This window comes from Salmo trutta, chromosome 29, assembly GCF_901001165.1.
Source record: "Salmo trutta chromosome 29, fSalTru1.1, whole genome shotgun sequence".
NCBI classification, from domain to species: domain Eukaryota; kingdom Metazoa; phylum Chordata; class Actinopteri; order Salmoniformes; family Salmonidae; genus Salmo; species Salmo trutta.
Genome location: NC_042985.1, coordinates 27,388,299 through 27,413,444, shown reverse-complemented (window position 1 = coordinate 27,413,444; position 25,146 = coordinate 27,388,299). Strand labels below are relative to the sequence as shown.

The 25,146-nt window shown below is 41.5% G+C and overlaps 1 protein-coding gene across 3 annotated transcripts in view; it reads left to right on the top strand.

Annotated features, from left to right (window-relative positions):
* LOC115167274 (lysine--tRNA ligase) overlaps positions 1 to 24,350 on the top strand; it is a 33,390-nt gene extending 9,040 nt beyond the window's left edge. Inside the window, exons 1-15 of one of the 3 annotated variants that reach the window (XM_029721522.1) lie at positions 931 to 1,010; positions 10,130 to 10,318; positions 10,475 to 10,607; positions 12,417 to 12,582; positions 12,669 to 12,762; positions 12,861 to 13,047; positions 13,204 to 13,329; positions 13,539 to 13,658; positions 13,745 to 13,907; positions 14,098 to 14,271; positions 14,377 to 14,462; positions 14,556 to 14,641; positions 14,815 to 14,941; positions 22,806 to 22,949; positions 23,852 to 24,350. In XM_029721522.1, coding sequence (XP_029577382.1) covers positions 10,176 to 10,318; positions 10,475 to 10,607; positions 12,417 to 12,582; positions 12,669 to 12,762; positions 12,861 to 13,047; positions 13,204 to 13,329; positions 13,539 to 13,658; positions 13,745 to 13,907; positions 14,098 to 14,271; positions 14,377 to 14,462; positions 14,556 to 14,641; positions 14,815 to 14,941; positions 22,806 to 22,949; positions 23,852 to 23,926 — 1,824 coding nt within the window. In that variant the 5' untranslated portion in view covers positions 931 to 1,010; positions 10,130 to 10,175 and the 3' untranslated portion in view covers positions 23,927 to 24,350. Of the gene's footprint in view, positions 1 to 889; positions 1,011 to 10,129; positions 10,319 to 10,474; positions 10,608 to 12,416; positions 12,583 to 12,668; positions 12,763 to 12,860; positions 13,048 to 13,203; positions 13,330 to 13,538; positions 13,659 to 13,744; positions 13,908 to 14,097; positions 14,272 to 14,376; positions 14,463 to 14,555; positions 14,642 to 14,814; positions 14,942 to 22,805; positions 22,950 to 23,851 lie in introns of those variants that run through there. The other 2 variants (XM_029721523.1, XM_029721524.1) reach the window with 2 other exon arrangements.
* Positions 24,351 to 25,146: the final 796 nt, after the last annotated feature.

The window sequence follows — 25,146 nt, the reverse complement described above, 5'->3', positions numbered from 1 at the left end:
TGGATTTCGCCTTTGAGTTGTCTCACTGAAATGTTCTTACTCTTCCAAATGACTGCTCGACTTGTTGACCGCTCGATCCACACAGCAGACGTTGTGGGCTAGGTTATGAATGCTGTGTTGCACATGTAGCGCTATATTTTTCGTGGCGTCATCTACCTACGTTATATAGGTATGCACGTCAGCTTTGACATCGGTTTTGCACATCTGCGTTAAACTAGACATCGGGCCGATGCTGATGTTGGCATTTTTAGCTAATATCGGCCGATTCCGATATGATTACCGATATATTGTGCATCCCTAGTAGTTATATTTATGTGAACCTGCTGGTATCTATATTAATAAAGATAGATGATACGTTTTCCTTTGTCTAATTTATTTACCCACTCTGATGTTTGGTTTTGGTTCAATTTTTGCATTGATCAACTTTTCTTTTGTTCAGGAGACACAGACATGAATTTCCCATACAGTGAAAGATTTGAAATGTCACAAGCACATCAATCTAATTACGTTTGAAGAGTAACATAACTAATCATCAATTAAATGCATCGTGGTCATACCCTAGTTGTCCATCCAAAACATGTCCTAAAATTATGAAGGGAGGAGAGCGAGGGAAGAAAGGATGCTCAGAAACCAGATGAATATGATCACATATTGACATGTATTTTAATATTCGCATTAGACATTTATAATTAGTAAAGGACCAGTGTTCTTCAACGAAGATAAAAATGAAGGCCACCCGTGGAGTTATTTGAAACAACAAAATAAACTCATATGATCCCCTGGTGGTCTGAGTGTGGGCCTACTTTTACGCAGCGTCTTGCGTCAGACTGATGCCCTCGAACGCGTTGAGACGTCATTGCGTACAGTTGTGTGTGTGTGTGTGTGTGTGTGTGTGTGTGTGTGTGTGTGTGTATATATAGGCGCTGATCTCGCTTGCAGCACTCACTCACTTGCTGCAAGAGGAAGATGGCTGACGTTACAGAGGTGGACGCAAATGAACTCAGCAAAAAGTAAGCCAATATCGATTCACTTTTCTATTGGAAATAATCTATGAAGATGTGTGCAACACGTTGATGGTGTGTGTTTCACTTCCGTGTTATTATTCGATGATATTGTTGCACACAGTTGCATCAGATCGGACAAAGATCGATGGTAAAACGAGTGTTCCATTGCGAATGTGCATACCAATTCCAATGGTGTTTTCTGTTTAAGCGACATATCGCACATGCATGCTCTTCATCCTATTCTGTGAATGGTGATGACAACAAAATCCATATTGCACCGTAGAAATTAAGCAGGTAATTTGCTGACCTGAAGTTCCTTATTTTCATGTAGGTTTATTGACAAAACCACGTTTTAGCTGAAGTGTTTGCCTTTTTGGCTTTAACATAATGAGTTGCTTGCCAACTTCACCAACCTTTCAGGTCATACAGATATGCTATATATTTGGGGAAACATTGAAGTAGTCCGCTTTATGCATCCAAGCTAAATATCCTATTTCACTTCCGTAATGTGATGGCTTGAAAGATAGTGAATTTAGCTAGATACTTCTGGGTTACGTGGTATGATCAGCTCAGAATGAAAGTGAAAATGTTCTGCCTACTCAGTTGACAAAGTACCCCATTGTCATACTTCAGTAAAAGTAAAGTTACTGTAATAGAAAATGACTCAAGTGAAAGTCAGAGTAAAATATTACCCGAGTAAAAGCATTCGGTTTGAAATATACTGAATTATCAAAAGTCAAAGAAAATGCTTGATTTTTTTTTTCAGGTATATCAACATTTAAAAAATACAGATTTTTTTGGGGACACATTCAGCAGTTTTTACCTGATTTTAATTAGAATACTATTAGAAATTAATGTTAAATTCCATTTGTTATTCCTAAAACATAAATTTAAATTAGTAATCAGCTACAAAATGGTGTATCATACACTGCAGTTGAGGAACAATGGAAGTAATTCTGCTTTGAAAGATAACAAACTTCTATCACCACTTTTGTGAAAATGGACATTGAATGTTTTGGTACACCTACTGGAGAGCTCGTTGTCTACATAGTTAACATTCTTCTTAAGCCTGTCCCCACCCATGTCAGGTCGCAATTGTAAATGAGAACTTGTAGAACTTGTTCTCAACTTGCCTACCTGGTTAAATAATAAATAAAGGTGGGGGAAAAAAACTCCTTAATATGCTAAACAAAGTAAGAGTAGTGTAATAAACAACCAAAGATTTCAAGACTAAACGTGGTGGAAGTAGTAGTAAAAATACACTTTACCAAGGCATATATCCTAATCTGACTTTGGTGCAGGTCATATTGTTCTTCACATTACCGCCTTTGGTAAACACACACTATATAGCAACATGTATTTGGCACAGGATACAGAAGGTGTAAACGGCACAATGAAATTGTTATTTGCATAGTAGCAATTATTAAATGTCCACATAACTATTTCATAATGCTTACCCAGACACACTTGTTTAAATTGATGGGGTCATGTGGAAAAGAATGCTATAACCACCCCCCAGCCACATCTACCTAAGTGGATGTGTCACTATTGTCTAGACATGTACACATGTTCATGAAATACAATAGATGGTTGTAATCATCCCCAGACACATCTGGCTAACTTGATGGGTCGTGTAATCATCTGGTGAAGCGGAGTCTCTTGTTTAGGTAGCTAGCTAGCTAAACAGTGAACCATAATCCCAACCCATACAGTACAAACGGATTGACGTACCGAGTAGCTCATGTTATAAACAGAAGCATGCTACATTGCAGACCAATCCACACTCATCTCTCGGCATGGCCATCCCATCCATTATTTCAGCCAATCATGACCAGCGGGAAGGTTCCTGACTTTTTCTGTAGCTACACCAACTAGGCTTGTAATTTAACAATTTAATTCATATTTACAGATGGCATACAAGTTTGTTATTAAGGTACATGCAAGTTCACATTAGAGGTAGACCGATTTATGATTTTTCAACGCCGATACCGATTATTGGAAGACCCAAAAAAGCCGATACCAATTAACCGGCAATTTTTTTTACATTCTCTTTTCTTTTATTTCTTTTTAATTTTTTTTGTAATAATGACAATTACAACGATACTGAATTTATACTTATTTTCACTTAATATAATACATCAATAAAATCAATTTAGCCTCAAATAAATAATTAAACATGTTCAATTTGGTTTAAATAATGCAAAAACAAATTGTTGGAGAAAGTAAAAGTGCAATAGGTGCCATGTAAGAAAGCTAACGTTTAAGTTACTTGCTCAGAACATGAGAACATATGAAAGCTGGTGGTTCCTTTTAACCTCTCTGGGAAATGTGCTAGCGTCCCACACGCGGGACACACTATTCAACAGCCAGTGAAACATAACATTATGTTAGAACAGCGCCAAGACAAGAAAAACCAACCAGCCATTTTCCAAGCAAGGGGAGGCATCACAAAAAACAGAAATACAGCTAAAATGAATCACTAACCTTTGATCTTCATCAGATGGCAGTCACAGGACTTCATGTTAAACAATACATGTATGTTTTGCTCGATAAAGTTCATATTTATATAAAAAAAAAACATTTTACATTGGCGTGTAATGTTCAGAAATGTTTTGCCTCCCAAAACTTCCGGTGAATGAGCACATCAATTTACAGAAATACTCGTTGACAACGAGTTGATAAAATATTAAACTGTTATTCAAAGAATTATAGATACACCTCTCCTTAATGCAACCGCTGTGTCAGATTTTAAAAAAACCTTACAGCGAAAGCACACTTTGCAATAATCTGAGTACAGCGCTCAGAGACAAAACCAAACCCGCCATTTTGAGTCAACAAAACTCAGAAATAACATTAAATATTTACTTACCTTTGATGATCTTCATCGGAATGCACTCCCAGGAATCCCAGTTCCCCGATAAATGTTAATTTGTTTCGATAAAGTCCATATATATGTCCAAATACCTCCTTTTTGTTTGCGCGTTCGGTGGAGTACTCCAAATGCGCTGTGCTCGCGCAGTTAAGTTCAGACGAAAAGTCAAAGTTATATTACAGTTCATAGAAACATGTCAAACGATGTATAGAATCAATCTTTAGGAAGTTTTTATCATAAATCGTCCATAATATTCCAACCGGACGATTCCTTTGTCTTCAAAAAAGAAAAGGAACACAGCTAACTCTCACGTGAGTACGCGCCGCTGAACTCATGTCATTTTCTCACTTATCTACTTCCAGGAGCTCTTATTCTCTCCCTATTCACAGTAGAAGCATGAAACAACGTTCTAAAGACTGTTGACATCTAGTGGAAGCCTTAGGAAGTGCAAAATGACCCCACAGACACTGCATACTGGATATGGAATCGCATGAAAAACGACAAACCTCTGATTTCCACACTTCCTGGTTGGATTTTTCTCAGGTTTTTGCCTGTCATGAGTTCTGTTATACTCACAGACATCATTCAAACAGTTTTAGAAACTTCAGAGTGGTTTCTATCCAAATCTACTAATAATATGCATATCCTACCTTCTGGGCCCGAGTAGCAGGCAGTTTAATTTGGGCACGTCATTCATCTGAATTTCCGAATACTGCCCCCTGTCACTAAAAAGTTAACAGGAGTCTTCAATATTCCCAGGTAAGAAGTTTTAGGTTGTAGTTATTATAGTAATTATATGACTATTTCTCGCTACACGATTTGTATTTCATATACCTTTGACTATTGGATGTTCTTATAGGCACTTTAGTATTGCCAGTGTAACAGTATAGCTTCCGTCCCTACCTGGGCTCGAACCAGGAACACATCAACAACAGCCACCCTCGAAGCAGCGTTACCCATGTAGAGCAAGGGGAACAACTACGCCAACTCCCAGAGCGAGTGACGTTTGAAACGCTATTAGCGCCGCTAACTAGCTAGCCATTTCACATCTGTTACACCAGCCTAATTTCGGGAGTTGATAGGCTTGAAATCATGAACAGCGCAATGCTTGAAGCATTGCGAAGAGCTGCTGGCAAAACGCACGAAAGTGCTGTTTGAATGAACGCTTATGAGCCTGCTGGTGCCAACCATCGCTCAGTCAGACTGCTCTATCAAATCATAGACTTAATTAATACATAATAACACACAGAAATACGAACCATAGGTCATTAATATGGTCGAATCCGGAAACTATCACGTTTATTCTTTCAGTGAAATACGGAACCGTTCCGTATTTTATCTAAAGGGTGGCATCCATAAGTCTAAATATTCCTGTTACATTGCACAACCTTCAATGTTATGTCATACTTACGTAAAATTCTGGCAAATTAGTTCGCAACGAGCCAGGCGGCCCAAACTGTTGCATATACCCTGACTCTGCGTGCAATGAACGCAAGAGAAGTGACACAATTTCACCTGGTTAATATTGCCTGCTAACCTGGATTTATTTTAGCTAAATATACAGGTTTAAAATTATATACTTCTGTATATTGATTTTAAGAAAGGCATTGATGTTCATGGTTAGGTACAGTCGTGCAACGATTGTGCTTTTTTCGCAAATGAGCTTTTGTTAAATCATCCCCCGTTTGGCGACGTTGGCTATCTTTGTTAGGAAGAAATGGTCTTCACACAGTTCGCAACGAGCCAGGCGGCCCAAACTGCTGCATATACCCTGACTCTGTTGCAAGAGAAGTGACACAATTTTCCTGGTTAAGAAAGGCATTGGCGTTTATGGTTAGGTACACGTTGGAGCAACGACAGTCCTTTTTCGCTAATGCGCACCGCATCGATTATATGCAATGCAGGACACGCTAGATAAACTAGTAATATCATCAACCATGTGTAGTTAACTAGTGATTATGATTGTTTTTTATAAGATAAGTTTAATGCTAGCTAGCAACTTACCTTGGCTTCTTACTGCATTCGCGTAACAGGCAGGCTCCTCGTGGAGTGCAATGTAAGGCAGGTGGTTAGAGCGTTGGACTAGTTAACCGTACGGTTGCAAGATTGAATCCCCGAGCTGACAAGGTCAAAATATGTCGTTCTACCTCTAAACAAGGCAGTTAACCCACCGTTCCTAGGCCGTCATTGAAAATAAGAATGTGTTTTTAACTGATTTGCCTAGTTAACCTCTCTTGGGCAGGTGGGACGCTACCGTCCCACCCACGGTTCACACTATTCAACAGCCAGTGAAAAATCAGAGTGCCAAATTCAAGACAACAAAATGTCATAATTCAATGTTCTCAAACATACGACTATTTTACACCATTTTAAAGGTACACTTCTCCTTGATGTAACCACATTGTCCGATTTCAAAAAGGCTTTACGGCGAAAGCATAAAGTTAGATTATGTTAGGACAGTTCCAACACAAGAAAAACCACACAGCCATTTTCCAAGCAGGAGTGGGGTCACAAATACCAGAAATTCAGCTAAAATTAAGCACTAACCTTTGACGATCTTCATCAGATGACACTCCTAGGACTCAATGTTAGACAATGCGTGTATGTTTTGTTCGATCAAGTTCATATTTATATCCAAAAACAGCATTTTACATTGGCGCATGATGTTCAGAAAATATTTTGCCTCCAATACTGCCGGTGATTCAGCACAACAATTTACAAAAATACTCATCATAAACGTTGATAAAATATTAAACTGTTATTCAAAGAATTATAGATAACCATCTCCTTTATGCAACCGCTGTGACAGATTTCAAAAAAGCTTCACGGGGAAAGCTCAGAATAATACATCAGACAATACAGATACCCGCCATTTTGGAGTCATCTAAAATAAGAAATGGCATTATAAATATTCACTTACCTTTGATCTTCATCAGAAGGCACTTCCAGGAATCCCAGGTCCACAATAAATGTTGTTTTGTTCGATAAAGTCCATAATTTATGTCAATACCTCCTTGTTGTTTGCGCGTTCAGTAAGCTACTCCAAATGTAGGAAGCGCGCCCAAAATTTCACGACGAAAAGTTAAAAAAAAAAAAAGTTTTATTTACGTTCGTTGAAACATGTCAAATGTTGTATAGCATCAATCTTTAGGGCCTTTTTAACATAACTTCAATAATATTCCAACCGGACGATTCCAATGTCTTGAAAAACGTTTTGGAACACAGCTACCTCATCACGTTAATGCGCGCCACAAAACTCATGTCATTTTCTGAGTCATCAACTTCCCGGCCTTCTTGTTCGCTCTCTGTTCACTGCAAAAGCCTGAAACTAGGTTCTAAAGACTGTTGACATCTAGTGGAAGCCTTAGGAAGTGCAAAATGAACCCTAAGTCACTGTGTGTTAGATAGGCAATGACTTGAAAAGACTACAAGCACCAGATTTCCCACTTCCTGGTTGGATTTTTCTCAGGTCTTTGCCTGCCATGTGAGTTATGTTATACTCACAGACATCATTCAAACAGTTTTAGAAACTTCAGAGTGTTTTCTATCCAAATCTACTTATAATATGCATATTCTAGTTCCTGGGTCCGAGTAGTAGGCCATTTTAATTTCGGTATGTTTTTCATCCGGCCGTGAAAATACTGCCCCCTACACAAGAGAGGTTAAATAAAGGTGTACATTTAAAAAGAAAAATGTAATAATACTCGGCCAAATCGGTGTCCAAAAATACCGATGTCCGATTGTTATGAAAACTTGAAATCGGCCCTAATTAATCGACCATTCCGATTAATCGGTCAACCTCCAGTTCACATTCTATTTTTATCCCCAAAAATGTTTTACATTTACATTTACTCCTGTGTATTAGCGACGTGCGACATTCGCCTAGCTTCCTGAAACGGATCATGTTTTGATTTGGGGGTCACCAAAACAAAGGGAAATGCAACACGTATTTGTCAATCACTCATATCGATATCACATTGTAATCAATAGAACAAGGTGGGGGGGTCAGGTTGCAAATCCTGTTCAAAGGAACCCTACTGAAAAGGCGCATGGAATCTGGGAATAATGTGCTTATCACTGGTTAGAGGACAACTTGTAAAAAATAGCCAGCTACATTTTGGATTGTTGCATTTTGTTTAAAGTGGGTTGCCAAAGTGGGAAGGTTAACGCAACACTATTTTGTTAATCACTCATATTGATATCACATTAACATCAATAGAACAGGGAAAAATAATTGGGTTGTATGCGCTGTTTAAAGTTGAACTGACAGCGCTTTAACTACTCATATGATATGAAGAAATGTAACTAATCCTGGGGATTGCAATACAATAAACCTAGCAAGGGCAATGATCACAGGTCAGTCATAACGTGGCTAATAAGCTAGCATATCTATTTATGTAGCTATTTATTTAGCAAGTTAAAGCATGGCGCCTAACGTTAGCTAGCTAGCTAAGGAGGATGTCATTGGATAAGTGAGTGAGTGACTGACCTTTTTCCCTCTTTTTTCCGGTGGCTAGAGATACAGGTGTCATTTGGTTAACTAGCAATAAATGTGAATCGCTTTGCTATCTAGTTAACTATTCTGAATTTGAACGACTATTATCCAGTTAGCATATCTCTGGCTATCTACTTCGATTTCCGAGCACTCGTCTGAATGTGCCAGAGCGCAGAATAACTGATGAATTGTTGCCACTAGCACAGTTAGTCACTAACACTCTAGATAACATGTAAACAGCCTAACCAGCTCTGCTAGGGCGGGTAAAATGGTCAGAGTGAGGTGGCCAGTTAGCTTGGTGCTTGACTGCAATTGTGAGGAATGCTCAGATCAACCCCACTCCTCAGCCACATCGTCCAGTGTAGTGTCTGACAATGCGCTGACTTTCCGAACGACCCAGCGCGCACTGACACGCTGAAGGTAATTTACCAACGCACCCTTTAGTTGTCAATCAAATGTATTTGGCATTGATCAAATGTGCGTGCAGGAAAGTTCCCATTCAGTTGTCAAAATGTGCTTTGGGGACAAGCACGCATTGCCAGGCAAGCTTCAGAAGGACGAGCAGGCTACTATTCCCCATCGTTTATCAGTGCAATTTTTGATGGCTAACTAGCTGAATAAGTTTGAGGGTTTATCTAATGTTCCCTCGTTAGAGTTTAGCTCATCTCGCTCTGGCTAGCATTAGTTCTTGATCTTGTTGTTGATGTGCATAACTAGGGGGAGGGAGCCTACCTTTTTCATGGTTGTTTGATCAATAGGACTCCCAATCACATTTAAATATTTGTAGAAATCCATTCAGGTGTATTTTGTGGCTTTTGGCGAATTCTTTCTAATTATCTAAAATCGCGCCGTTGCTACTGCTTTTAAACACAGTCCAGTTCAAAGTGAATGATAGGAGGTCTGTGTGGCATAAAGGCCTACTGTAGCTCTGAGTGGCTATTCTGCACCGGTCTGCGTAGACTCCGGTCCTGGGTGAGACAGATGTTTTTTTTGTTGCAATTTATTTACTGCAGTATCTATTCATTTTCCAAATGCATGGCCACTTTCCCACTCTACATTGCGATAGTTTTCAAACATCATTCCCAAACATTCAATGAATTTATTAAGACGTGGAAATTACCACATCTAAGTGCTCACATTGTCAGAAAATGTAAAAAATAAATAAAAATAAAAGTAATGTTGCTAAAACGCTGTCAGTTCCACTTTAAACTAACCATATTCAAATGACACATGGAATCTGAGCATTTTTATATCACGGATTAGATGAGAATTTATTCAGTCTAGGAGGCTTCCGAAATGGAAAAGAAGCAAAATCAGTTGCTTTGTTATTTAACTTAACCAAATCACGACCCGACATAGGATATCAACACTGACAAGGGTTGGTTGTTCATTTTGAATGACAGCTTGACTCTTAAATCCGTGTATTGGTGTGAGGCCAGGGACTTCTATAGAGAGACATCCCTGATATATCTCAGGGCCATTTGAAAATGATGGCAGAGTTTTCGAACTGCAAAGTCCTGCGACTTTTACTCCAATGTAGTGGAGTAAAAATGGTCAAAATAGTAAAGTACAAGACACCCCCCCCCCCCCCCCAAAAAATGACTTAAGTAGTATTTCAAAATATTTCTACTTACTTTACACCACTGTTACTAAACCCGTTTACACTGAACAAAAATATAAACGCAACATGTAAAGTGTTGGTCCCATGTTTCAAATTCACAGAAATATGTCAGCTGTGCTCTGTGTGTGTGTCTCCAGGTCTGGTCATTGACTGGTGTAGCACAGTAGGTCAGCCTGCATCACCATGCTGACTCTGGTGGTCAGAACTGCCAGGTACCAGGTGTGCCAAGCCTTTGGGGTCAGGGCTCAGGGGGTAAAGTTCGCTCTCCCCAGTGCAGCGTCAGTCCCAGCTCTAATTCAGGGGAATCGCTGGCGAGGTGACAAAAGGTTGGTGGCTTTTCCATTCAGTGAGAAAAACAACCAACCTTTTGTCATGAATGATTCCCTTTTTAGGCATTACTTGTATGGGCTTATAAAGTAGTCCCCTCAACCCCGATGCTGAGTCCACTTGTTACCCTCTGTGTCTGTTGTTGTTGTCGTCAGTGAGCTGAAGAGGCGAATGAAAGCTGAGAAGAAGGCATCTGAGAAGGAAGCCAAAGTCAAAGAGCAGGTTGAGCAGCAGGAGACCAATGACCAGGCAGATCAGAATGCAGATGAGGAGACCCTGGACCCTAACGTGAGCTATATGGATGTTTATGATTGTCCTTCCCTCCCTCTTGTGATATGCTTGGGAACATTTGACTGCTGATCTTAATAGAAGATTAAAAATGTATATACACTACTGGTCAAAAGTTTTAGGACACCTACTCAGTCAAGGGTTTTTCCTTATTTTTACTATTTTCAACATTGTAGAATAATAGTGAAGACATCAAAACTATGAAATAACACATATGGAATCATATAGTAACCACAAATCTAAATATATTTGAGATTCTTCAAATAGCCACCCTTTGCCTTGACAGCTTTGCACACTCTTGGCATTCTCTCAACCAGCTTCATGAAGTAGTCACCTGGAATGAATTTCAATTAACAGGTGTGCCTTGATAATTTGTGGAATTTCTTTCCTTCTTAATGCGTTTGATCCAATCAGTTTTGTTGTGACAAGGTAGGGGGGTATACAGAAGATAGCCCTATTTGATAACATACCAAGTCCATATAATGGCAAGAACAGCTCAAATAAGCAAAGAGTCCATCATTACTTTGACATGAAGGTCAGTCAATACAGAACATTTCAAGAACTTTCAAAGTTTCTTCAAGTGCAGTCGCAAAAACCATCAAGCGCTAACTGGCTCTCATGAGGACCGCCACAGGAATGGAAGACCCAGAGTTACCAGAGGTAACTCTGAAGCATTTATTTGGGCTGCAATCTGCTGCAGAGGAAGTTCATTAGAGTTACCAGCCTCAGAAATTGCTTCCCAAATAAATGCTTCAGAGTTCAAGTAACAGACACATCTCAACATCAACTGTTCAGAGGAGACTGTGAATCAGGCCTTCATGGTCGAATTGCAGCAAAGAAACCACTACTAAAGGACACCAATAAGAAGAGACTTGCTTGGGCCAAGAAACACGAGCAATAGACATTAGATCGGTGTCCTTTTGTCTGGAGCCCAAATTTGTTTGTTTTTTTGTTCCAACCACCGTGTCTTTGTGAGATGCAGAGTAGGTGGACGGATGAGCTCCGCGTGTGTATTTCCCACCATAAAGCATGGAGGAGGTGGTATAATGGTGTGGGGGTGCTTTGCTGGTGACGCCGTCTGTGATTTATTTAGAATTCAAGGCACACTTAACCAGCATGGCTACCACCGCATTCTGCAGCGATACGCCTTCCCATCAGGTTTGGGCTTAGGGGGACAACCTTTTTTTTCAACAGGACAATGACCCAACACACCTCCACGGCTGTGTAAGGGCTATTTGACCAAGAAAGAGAGTGATAGAGTGCTGCATCAGATGACCTGGCCTTCACAGTCCCCTGACCTCAACCCCATTGAGATGGTTTGGGATGAGTTGGACCGCAGAGTGAAGGAACAGCAGCCAACAAGTGCTCAGCATATATGGGAACTCCTTCAAGACTGTTGGAAAGCATTCCAGGTGAAGCTGGTTGAGAGAATGCCAGGAGTGTGCCAAGCTGTCATCAAGGCAAATGGTGGCAATTTGAAGAATATCAAATGTAAAATATATTTTGATTTGTGTAACAACACTTTTTGATTATTACATGATTCCATATGTGTTATTACATGATTCCATATGTGTTATTTCATAGTTGATGTCTTCACTATTATTCTACAAAAAAACTTGAATGAGTAGGTGTACACAAACTTTTGACTGGTACTGTACATGCAAACTTGAAATTTTGTAACATGACTCACACTAAGATTACGGTGTTCTAAAACTTTTGACCGGTAGTGTATTTCTCAAAAATAGAGCTGCAGTAATTGAGCTCTTGTACATTTGCTGTAACATCACTTTATATTGTTTATCCAAATAGCAATACTTTAAGATCCGCACTCAAGCCATCCAGGCTCTGAAGGGCACAGCAGAGGACCCATACCCTCACAAGTACAATGTAGATCTGTCGCTCACAGATTTCATTGAGAAATACAACCACCTACAGCCTGGAGACCAGCTAACAGACATTGTCCTCAATGTGTCAGGTAGTTTTCAACTATTGTGTTTTGGAATAATGTCATTTGATGGTCAATCTATATTTTTGACATATGTCAAACTCTGTTGTTGGCAGGTCGTGTCCACGCCAAGAGAGAGTCTGGGGCCAAGTTAATCTTCTATGACTTGCGAGGGGAAGGCGTCAAGCTGCAAGTTATGGCAACCAACAGGTACAGAACATGGTCCTTCCCAGAACTCCACTACTCATGTGAGCTCATAACTCCCACATGTATCTTTTCTAACCCCGTCTGTCCATCTTCCCTGTCAGGAGCTACAAGTCTGAGGAGGAGTTTGTGCGCATCAACAACAAGCTGCGGCGTGGTGACATCATTGGTGTTCGTGGTAATCCAGGGAAGACCAAAAAGGGCGAGCTGAGCATCATTCCCATAGAGATGACCCTGCTTTCACCTTGCTTGCACATGCTGCCCCACCTGCACTTTGGTCTCAAGGACAAGGTGAGCACCTTCACAATCCTGTAGTGGACATACAGAAAACATGTCAGGCCTTCATATGAATGAGAGATGATACAGGACACCTTTAATTCATGTAACCTGCAGAAGAAATTACCATTTTTAGGGATCCTCACACTATCTCTAACCAATTGCCTCTAGGAAACACGATTCCGCCAGCGATACCTGGATCTGATTCTCAATGACTATGTGAGGCAGAAGTTTGTAACACGTGCCAAGATCATCACTTACCTCCGCAGCTTCCTGGACGGGCTGGGATTCCTGGAGGTGAGGGAAATGGCCACTAGGGGGCACATGTGTCTGGGAAATGACATTGGAGTGTGGAGGAGTTCAGGTTAAGAGTTCAAGAGGGGTAAAGCTGTCTTCTCTTTGATGTGGAAAGTCATTTTAAAGGCTTCTTTTTCACAAACAGGGTTTTGGTGATAGATGGAGATGGGTAACTGAGACTTTTAAACCACAACACACGTTTCTTACAGATTGAGACGCCCATGATGAACCTGATTCCTGGTGGGGCCGTGGCCAAACCCTTTGTGACCTACCATAACGACCTAGACATGAACCTTTACATGAGGATCGCTCCTGAGCTCTACCACAAGGTAACATGTCCCCTGAGGAAGGACCAGTAACACATGAAAAAACACTTTCAACTACATGCTCATATTTCTGTGTATTTTTTCCCCAGATGCTTGTGGTTGGGGGGATTGACAGAGTGTATGAGATTGGACGGCAGTTCAGAAACGAAGGCATTGACCTCACCCACAATCCAGAGTTCACCACCTGCGAATTCTATATGGCCTATGCAGATTACTATGACTTGATGGATATCACAGAGAAGCTTCTCTCGGGTGAGTGAAGGGGGTGTTTCTACTATATATATATATATATATATATATATATATATATATATATATATATATTTTTTTTTATTTATTTATATATTTATATTTATATATATATTTATATTAGTGTTACTCACAGTGACATGTAGCTGGTAGGTTCCCTTACTAACTGGTCTGCTCTCTCTCTTCCCATCAGGGATGGTCAAGCACATCACTGGAGGGTACAAAGTGAAGTATCATCCAGAGGGTCCAGAGGGCCCGACCTATGAGATCGACTTCACTCCTCCCTTCAAGAGGGTCAGCATGACTCACGACCTGGAGAAGGAGATGGGCGTCAAGTTCCCAGCTGCTGACACCTACGACAGTGACGGTAAGGGAATGAATGGCGGTCAATACTGTGCCACGGCTATACCTCTATATATTTATAGAATTTCCTAGGTTGTCTTACTGACCTGTCCCTCTCCACCCACCCCAGAGACCCGTAAATTCTTTGATGAACTGTGTGCCCAGAAAGGAGTGGAGTGCCCTCCTCCTAGAACCACTGCCCGCCTCCTTGACAAGGTGCCTTTTCTAATCTACATCAGGAAACCCTCCTATACCCCTTCCGTGTTGTTGACATCACGACTAAACTGAAGTTGATGTTTATCCCTGCAGTTGGTGGGAGACTTCCTGGAAGTCACGTGTATCAACCCCACGTTCATCTGTGACCACCCACAGATCATGAGCCCCCTGGCCAAGTGGTGAGCTCTTCCTATCCATATTACACTCATTTAAAAACAAGCAACAGTGCTCTTATTCACATTCCAATGGACTGCAGGTTACCATTTGAAACAGAGTCATAGGTATTGCAGTGCCTCCTGCTTGTCAATGCTGATGTCTCTAGCTATGCTCTCCTTGATCTCTCCCCATACAGGCACCGGTCAGAGAAAGGCCTGACGGAGCGTTTTGAGCTGTTTGTATTGAAGAAGGAGATCTGTAATGCCTACACTGAGTTGAACGACCCTGTCAGACAGAGGGAGCTCTTTGAGCAACAGGCTAAGGTCAGTGTGCCTGGGCGAGTTGGCTGAGTAATGGTAGAAACTACAGTTGAAGTCGGAAGTTTGAATACACTTAGGTTGGAGTCATTAAAACTAGTTTTTCAACCACTCCACAAATTTCTTGTTAACAAACTATAGTTTTGGCAAGTCGGTTAGGACATCTACTTTGTGCATGACACAAGTCCTTTTTCCAACAATTGTTTACAGACAGATTATTTCACTTATTATTATTTCACTCACTGTATCACAATTCTAGTGGGTCAGAAGTTTACATACACTAAGTTGACTGTGCCTTTAAACAGCTTGGAAATTCCAGAAAATCATGTCAAGGCTTTAGAAGCTTCTGATAGGCTAATTGACATAATTTGAGTCAATTGGAGGTGTACCTGTGAATGTATTTCAAGGCCTACCTTCAAACTCAGTGCCTCTTTGCTTGACATCATGGGAAAATCAAAAGAAATCAGCCAAGACCTAGGGGAAAAAATTGTAGACCTCCACAAGCACTGGTTCATCCTTGGTAGCAATTTCCAAATGCCTGAAGGTACTGTTAGGTTCTTATTTTTCAGAGTAAATAACTCACGGACACTAGAGTAGTGTCGTTTGTTGACGCCCTCATTGACATCAGTACCACGGGTAAATTTGTAACCCAGTCTTTCCCTTCGGTACCTAAACTCTTGGCCAATTTCTCCTTAATCGAACAATTCTGACGCTGCGTAATCCCTGCCGCTTGCGGCCTATACGGACAATGAAAAGCATGGGAGATTCCCAAAGCCTTACATACCGCTTGTAGCACTTTAGAAGTGAAATGCGTTCTTTGATCGGAATCTAATGTCCGAAATAAGCCCCATCTCGGTATCACTTCCCTCAACAAAGTGTGTGCTACAAAGTTCGCTGATGCTGTGGAAGTTGCAAATACTTCCGTCCATCTTGAAAACCTGTCTACCACCACCAATGCATGGGTCTTCCCCCTGCTTCGAGGGAGTGGCCCTATAAAATCAATCTACAATGATGTGAATGTTCCTTCCGGCAAGGGTTGCTGTCGGGCAGGAGTAGGCATGTTGGTGCAATATTATGTTTGGCACATATCATACATCTATTGCCTCAGTCACAAAATGTTCTTAACACGCCCTTTCCCCACAATGTTGTCTTGAATTGAGAGTACATGTTCACAGCCGATTGAGTTGGTCCATGATACTTTTCAGAAAGAGTAACATGTATCCCACTTGGCGCCATGGGCGTTCCAGTGGTAGGGTTATAACACAGCCCTTCAATGTCTACTTGGCACCCCTGTTCTAACCACTCCCACATTTCTTTCTTGTTAGTTTGCTGCTGTAAATCTTTTAGACTCACAATCCCAGCCTTCGTATTCACAATATTTACATGTGGTTCTCTAACACTTTCTCTCACCAAGGCAGCCACCTTAGCCATTTCGTCTGCTCTACGATTACCTATGGCGATTTTATCTGTGCGACTGGTATGAGCTTCACATTTCACCACTGCTAATTTACTGGGTAACTGACATGCTTCTAATAATGCCTCTACCTCCTGTCCATTTTTTATTGGTGTTCCTGTCAATGTTAACATGCCCCTTTGTGACCACAATGTATAATGAAATCATGAACTACCCCAAATGCATACCGAGAATCCGTGTATATTGTTACATTCTCCCCTTCGATTACCTACAAGCCTCGGCCAATGCATGTAACTCCGCCCCCTGGGCTGACATTGGGCCTGCCTTTACTATTCCTCTGTCATCACACACAGCGTACCCCGTTACTCTCTTCCCTTCGTGGTCATGTAACTAGAGCCATCTGTATACAATACTTTTCCCGATTCTAATGCTGTCTCTTGCAAGTCAGGCCTAGGTTTTGGAGTTATCTGATCTGGGTTACATGTATGTGCTTCACCCTCCCCAGGCAACGGCATTAACAACGCGGGATTCAAAGCACCAATCTTATGAAATTGTAGATTTTCCCCATTTAACGTTAACTCCCATTTTGTCCATCAGGCACTAGTAACATGTTGTGCTTTTGTGCTGTTCACTATGGTTTCAACTGCATGTGGAACATACAAATCTACTTTTTGACCCATTGTAATGGAAGCCGTGTTGTGCAACACCATTTCAGTCGCTTGTACCGCCCTAAGGCACAGTGGCATTCCTTTTGCCACCGAGTCTAGCAATTTACTCCAGTACATTACTGGTCTCTTTCTTCCCCCATGATTTTGCATAACCACCACGCTACAATGTCCTTGTTCATGAACAAACATTTTAAAAGGTAATTTTAGGTTTGGCAATCCCAATGTTGGCGCTTGACACAATTGCTTCTTTAACTCGACAAACGCTTCCTAACACTCTTGATTCCAGTCTGTCCTCTCATGGGGACCCTCCCCCCCCCCCCCTTTCGTCAACTCTGTAAGTGGCTCAGCAGTTTCAGAGAATGACGGAATAAAATGTCTAACAAAATTGAAAACTCCACGTTTTCCTGAGCGTGCGAGGAGTGTTTGGTCGTGCCAAAGAATGCATGGTTTCTACCCGATCCCGGGTAATGTGTTTCGTGCCCTTGGAAATCGAAACTCACAAATATGTTACTTCTTGCTTTGCTACTTGTGCCTTCTCATAAGATGCTTTATGACCATGTTCTGCCCAAATAGTCAACCAATGTGGTGAGGTCTCGCATATGAGTTTCTTCGTCTTTTGACGCTAATAACAAATCATCCATGTATTGTACCAACAGAGAACCTTCAAATGTACACCCTTTTAACGATTGCTTCAATGCAGAATGATACCAAGTGGGACTATTTTTAAATCCCATCGGTACTCTAGCCCACGTAAATTGCGCCCCCTGTCAACAGAACCCGAACCAGTGTCGTGACTCCCTCAGACCAAAATCTGTTTTTCATGTCAAACACACGTTCTGAGTCTGAGGGAATAAATGCCAATAGGTCTGCCAGATCTGCTGCCACTGGTGTGATTTTCACTGCATATTTGTTTATGCCACACAAATCCACAGTAATACGCCATTTTAGTCCCTTTTTTACCGGGTATAAAGGTCATCGAGCTGGTCCGCGGATCACTATGCCACGTTCAAGTAATATTGTAAGGTCCTCCGCCACCGATTTCTCAGCCTCCGGTTTTATAGGGTATTGCTTCATTGGTGGCGGCCGTTGTCCCTCCACACAACAGGCTTGCAACCTTTGATTAGATCACAATCTAATGCGTCTTTTGCCCATAATGGATGGTCCTGAAACAACAATTGCTCGGTCTTCGCCGTTCTTACTGCCAATTTTAATTTGTTACCCTTCAGAATCCATTCCCCCGGCATCTCGCAAAGATTATCCAACCCCAAAATCGGTTCTATTCCCGTAGCCATATAAAATGATCCTGGTATTGTCACTGATCCTAGGTTTAATGACATAAGTAATAGTTGTATCACCTTAGATTGTGCCCCTGTTACCCCGCTGAATGTGATACTTTTCCCTGTCGCAAATTTAGCCAATTTTTCATTGTATGGAATTAGTGATATTTAAGCACCTGTATCTATTAGAAATTTGTGTGAGACGTGACCTGTCTCCTTTCACATAAAACCCGTAATCTCTATGAACCACTATTGATCGAACGGAGGCCATGTACTGCTATGCAAAATGTTCCTGTCCCGCTACTTTTAAGAGGGTTTGCTGCTGCTCTTTTGACAAAGAAGCAAATGCTTTTACAGCGGCATTTCCTCCCAAAGTAGCAGGTTCCAGTACCACCGTACACTCATTCTTCCAATGCCCGATAGCCCCAAACTTAAAACAGGTCTCTGTTGATTTTCTTCCATTTCCCTCCCTGTCCCTTTGTCCTATTTGGGCCATTGTAACCACTGTTAGTGACATTCAAAGTGGCAGCATTAACCACTCTTACTGCTGCGGAGTAAATAGAAATAGATTCTACTCACCGCTGCTTCTACTATTTCATCCCAGTGAGAATGCTGATCCGCCACCCCTGCAATAGCTGTTTTGATAACAGGTTTCAAACCTGTCATCAAAGCTGACGTACATATTCCTGCATTTTGATCATATTTATCCCCCATCGTCAAGTTAGTACGCAACGCATCATCCATCCGATCCACATAATCACGTACTCCCTCTTTCGCACCCTGAGTACAGTTACTAATTTTACTCGCATCTGGTCGGAGCAACATATTCCCAACCGTAGTTAAGAATCCTTCAATTTCATCATTGGCCGTCGTTGGGTCACACGCTTCTCGTCCTGAGGACCAAGCTGATGTTCTATACCTCTGTGCGAGTGTTGGCAACATGGCTCTTGGCAATAGCGAGTGTACAATATGATCGTAATCACCAGCATGGAACCCATAAATTCTGCCTTGTCTCAAGAAACTGATCAATTCTTGTCCCCCTCTTACTGGATCTGGTGCTTCTTTCATAATACTACGCATTTCGCTCACACTCAATGGCTGATGGTGATGCTGTATTTGTATCCGTACTTGGGGCTGCGCGTCATCTGGAATAGGGTTGTTCTCCCCTGGTACTATTTGTCCCGGATAATATGTAACCGGGGTTGCGTGTGTTCGTACTGGTCTCACCTCTATGATTACCTGGATCCTGCCGATAACGCCAACTGGTAGGTTCTTATTTTTCAGAGTAAATAACTCACGGACACTAGAGAAGCTTAACCAAGTTTAATTCTTCCCAAAGGGTCGACACAGCTGTATTCAGACAGCAAAAACATTTCTCACCATCACAGTTATATACATCCCACTTTAGGACACTCCTCCTCTCTCCAATCCTTACATTTTATGGTTCAATAGGAAGAAGGTAACCAGATACTAAACCCTGATTATTCCCTTAAGGGAAACTGACCTCAACCCCTCCTTCCCCTAGTCCACAGATGTCCACCTGTCTCCTTTATCTCAACCGTTGCTCTACTCTCTTCCACTCAACACATTCCAAAGCTATCCGTCTTCCCACAGAGAACCATTCACTTCTGACACAACCCAGTCTCTTTCACTCTTCCTATTCAAAGCTTCTTCTCTATCATTTATTATCTCAATGTTCAAAGTTTTGCCAATTCCAACAGTACCACGTTCATCTGTACAAACAATAGTATACAAGTATAAACACCATGGGACCACGTGGCCGTCATACTGCTCAGGAAGGAGACGCGTTCTGTCTCCTAGAGATGAACGTACTTTGGTGCAAGAAGTGCAAATCAATCCCAGAACAACAAAGGACCTTGTGAGGATGCTGGAGGAAATGGGTACTAAAGTATCTACAGTCGTGGCCAAAAGTTTTGAGAATGACACATCAATTTCCACAAAGTTTACTGCTTCAGTGTCTTTAGATATTTTTGTCAGATGTTACTATGGAATACTGAAGTATAATTACAAGCATTTCATAAGTGTCAAAGGCTTTTATTGACAATTACATGAAGTTGATGCAGAGAGTCAATATTTGCAGTGTTGAGCCTTCTTTTTCAGGACCTCTGCAATCCGCCCTAGCATGCTGTCAATTAACTTCTGAGCCACATCCTGACTGATGGCAGCCCATTCCTGCATAATCAATGCTTGGAGTTTGTCAGAATTTGCGGGGTTTTGTTTGTCCACCCGCCTCTTGAGGATTGACCACAAGTTCTCAATGGCATTAAGGTCTGTGGAGTTCCTGGCCACGGACCCAAAATATCGATGTTTTGTTCCCCGAGCCACTTAGTTATCACTTTTGCATCATGCTGGAAAAGGCATTGTTCGTCACCAAACTGTTCCTGGATGGTTGGGAGAAGTTGCTCTCGGAAGATGTGTTGGTACCATTCTTTATTCATGGCTGTGTTCTTAGGCAAAACTCCCTTGGCGGTGAAGCAACCCCACACATGAATGGTCTCAGGATGCTTTACTGTTGGCATGACACAGGACTGATGGTAGCACTCACCTTGTCTTCTCCGGGCAAGCTTTTTTCCAGATGCCCCAAACAATCGGAAAGGGGATTCATCAGAGAATCTTTACGCCAGTCCTCAGCAGTCCAATCCCTGTACCTTTTGCAGAATATCAGTCTGTCCCTGATGTTTTTCCTGGAGAGAAGTGGCTTCTTTGCTGCCCTTCTTGACACCAGGCCATCCTCCAAAAGTCTTTGCCTCACTGTGCGTGCAGATGCACTCACACCTACCTGCTGCCATTCCTGAGCAAGCTCTGTACTGGTTGTGCCCCGATTCCACAGCTGAATCAACTTTAAGAGACGGCCCTGGCGCTTGCTGGACTTTTTTGGGCGCCCTGAAGCCTTCTTCACAACAATTGAACCGCTCTCCTTGAAGTTTTGGTTGATTTATGGTTGATTTAGGTGCAATCTTACTGGCAGCAATATCCTTGCCTGTGAAGCCCTTTTTTATGCAAAGCAATGATGACGGAACGTGTTTCCTTGCAGGTAACCATGGTTGACAGAGGATGAACAATGATTCCAAGCGACACCCTCCTTTTGAAGCTTTCAGTCTGTTATTCGAACTCAATCAGCATGACAGAGTGATCTCCAGCCTTGTCCTCGTCAACACTCACACCTGTGTTAACGAGAGAATCACTGACATGATGTCAGCTGGTCCTTTTGTGGCAGGGCTGAAATGCAGTGGAAATGTTGTTTGGGGATTCAGTTCATTTGCATGGCAAAGAGGGACTTTTGCAATTCATCTGATCACTCTTCATAACATTCTGGAGTATATGCAAATTGCCATCATACAAACTGAGGCAGCAGACTTTGAAAGTTAATATTTGTGTCATTCTCAAAACTTTTGGCCACGACTGTATATCCACAGTAAAATGAGTCCTATATAACCATAACCTGAAATGCCGCTCAGCAAGGAAAAAGCCACTGCTCCAAAACCGCCCTAAAAAAGCCAGATTATGGTTTGCAACTGCACATGGGGACAAAGATCATACATTTTGGAGAAATGTCCTCTGGTCTGCTGAAACAAAAATAGAACTGTTTGGCCAAACAAATTGGGAGGCTTGCAAGCCAAAGAACACCATCCCAACCGTGAAGCACGGGGGTGGCAGCATCATGTTGTGGGGGTGCTTGGCTGCAGGAGGGACTGGTGCACCTCAAAATAGATGGCATCATGTGGAAGGAAAATTATGTGGATATATTGAAGCAACATCTCAAGACATCAGTCAGGAAGTTAAAGCTTGGTCGCAAATGGGTCTTCCAAATGGACAATGACCCCAAGCATACTTCCAAAGTTGTGGCAAAATGGCTTAATGACAAAGTCACGGTTTTGGAGTGTCCATCACAAAGTCCTGACCTCAATCCTATAGAAAATGTGTGGGCAGAACTGAAAAAGCGTGTGCGAGCAAGGAAGCCTACAAACCTGACTGTTACACCAGCTCTGTCAGGAGGAATGGGCCAATATTCACACAACTTATTGTGGGAAGCTTGTGGAAGGCTACCCAAAATAAACAATTTTAAAGGCAATGCTACCAAATACTAATTGAGTGTATGTAAACTTCTGACCCACTGATGAAATAAATAAAAGCTGAAATCACTCTACTATTATTCTGACATTTCACATTCTTAAAATAATGTGGTGATCCTAACTGACCTATGACAGGGAATTTTTACTAGGATTAAATGTCAGGAATTGTGAAACTGAGTTTAAATGTATTTGGCTAAGGTGTATGTAAACTTCCAACTTCAACTGTTTGTAGTAAGTAGTAGGGGCCACTGAACTGAAGCATTTCCCGAAAATCCTTGCCTTATGTCAACTTAGTTACCATTGGTGCTTCATTTTCTTTGATATTTTCCTGTTTGAGTCACCACCCTGTAAGTCTTGATGAGCTACTTAGTTTTAGTTTCTCATCTAGCTCCTGTGTGTATTTTTGTGTTTTATTAGGCCAAGGCAGAGGGTGATGACGAGAGCATGTCCGTTGATGAGACTTTCTGCACGGCACTAGAGTATGGCCTGCCACCAACTGCTGGCTGGGGCATGGGCATTGACCGCCTTACCATGTTCCTCACAGACTCCAACAACATTAAGGTACAGTCATAATACATACAGGCAGAGGCCAATATAGATCCTTTGCAATCTCTAAAGCCTTGTTCACACTGTAGGCCTTAATGCTCAAATTAATGTCGATTTTAAATACTGACTGTCCAAACAGTTATTTACAAGTGACCAAATCGGATTTGTGTGTGTTCAGAAGGCAGTCATTTGCAGACATGGCTATGCTAGTTGTCATAGTAACGACTGGTGTGTGTGCGTAGTGGTTTAGGCTGATTCCTATCACTCAAGTTATATAGCAAGCTAAGGCGAGAACAATGTCTGCAATGGATGTTTCCCTGTTCCTTTAAATGTTAAAAGTCATAGTGTAAGAACACTTATAAAGCCTCAAGGGATAAGCTGATCCACCTTTCAAAATGAGTCATTTTTGGCTAGCCACAACAGTCCGCTAGCTAGGTAGCTGTTTGGCTTTCTAGCACATTCAGTAATTATTTTGTAAACCGTTAACAAGATGGTTAGCTACCACATGTTCTTATCAAACTGTCAACAGAGTAGCTAGCAAACAACAAGATATGCCAAATAAGTCAAAAAAACAGTTGTGGGCAAATAAATCAGATTTGACTGTTCAGACACAAGTTGCATGGCCAGGAATCAGATTTGTATCTGACTTCAAACCACCTATGAAGGTGGTATGAAATATCCGATTCCATGTGCCTTTTGGATGTTAAGACTGCAGGAAAAATTGATTTTAATTGTATATGCAAAAAAATTGCTTCAAACTGCCAATGTGTACAAACATTTAGGCATGCATGTTTATTATTATGCTTTAGGGGACATTGTGTTGATGCTTGTTTACACACACGCACTACTAACTTGAATGCACTTCAGCAGGACTCTGTGTCTGTGTGAAACCACCTGATGTTAAATCTGTTTCACAGGAGGTGCTGTTCTTCCCTGCCATGAAGCCTGATGACAACAAGACAGCCCCTCTCACAGAGGGCACCTCTGTGTAGTATTGTGACCTCGCCTGCTGGCAAATCTCTGCAGGGGTTGGCATGGTGATGAAGCCTGGGTAAATAATCTGATTGGTCTGTTGGTCTCACTGTGTGTTCCGGTGGCGTTGAATGTTATCCATTTTATCATATGGTTTGAATCTTGCAATCTGCATTATTAAGGGAAATAAGTTACTTTTTAAATTATTTTTCCACCTTTACATAGTTGAAACATTCAATTGTGTGCTGTTTTGCCTTGTATTACCTTGCGGTCTTCCCTCATTAGAATGGTGGACATCCAAGCCCAATGTAATGTCAGTGAATGAGGGTTTCTGGACATGTTTGTGTTCTGTTATTGTATTCCATATAGTCCAACTACTTTTTAAAAAATTCTATGTTCACCCACACAACTGTCATTGTCACAAAAATAAAATGACTAAAGTGATTCTGTATTCCTATGATTGAGGTACATGTGAAAGTATGTGTCTGCAGCTGATTTACTGTTGTAGTAGGCTTAAGTTACTGGTCTATGTTCTTCAGCCATGGTCTTCATTATGTGCCTTTTCATAAGCTTTTGGATAAACCAGGGGTGTAGTCATTCAGCCGAATCTGTTGCGAAACATTTCTTAAAACGGAAGTGAACGAAACAGGGAGGGACATACCTGAATTTGTCTAATAGAAACAGTTTGGCAGAATGACCACCTATTCTGTTACAACATGTTTTGTCTGTCTTTTCTTTTTTCCAAGCGGGAAACATTTAGCAACAAACTAGAGTTTCTATTGGACAAATGCAGGTAGAGCAATCCATTTCGTTCTGCATCTGTGTTTCTTAAACGGTAAACTGTTTGTTGCAAGACATAATGAATACACCCCTGGTGACTGAACTCTTGACAACCAATGTGCACCCCAACTATATGAATCCCCTAAGAAAGGATTGTGGGATGAACTGTGTACAATACCGTTGGTTCGAGGAGGAAGAGCACAAGGTGAGTTCATTTCCAGTGAATGAAGTCCAGTTACTTTCTAGTCATGCTGCAAAGTACTGTAGGACCCTGGTGTTAAGTCTACTAAGATAACCATCATTTGTTTAATGAAATCAACACTAGGTTCTAGGAACTGTTGCCCAATCTCAGAAGTTGTGTACAACGGACACAATAGAAACATTGAGGGTTAGGGCTGTAATATTCATAAAAGAAAAACTAGTTAGTCATAACCCAGTTTCTACAACCTACCAAGCATAA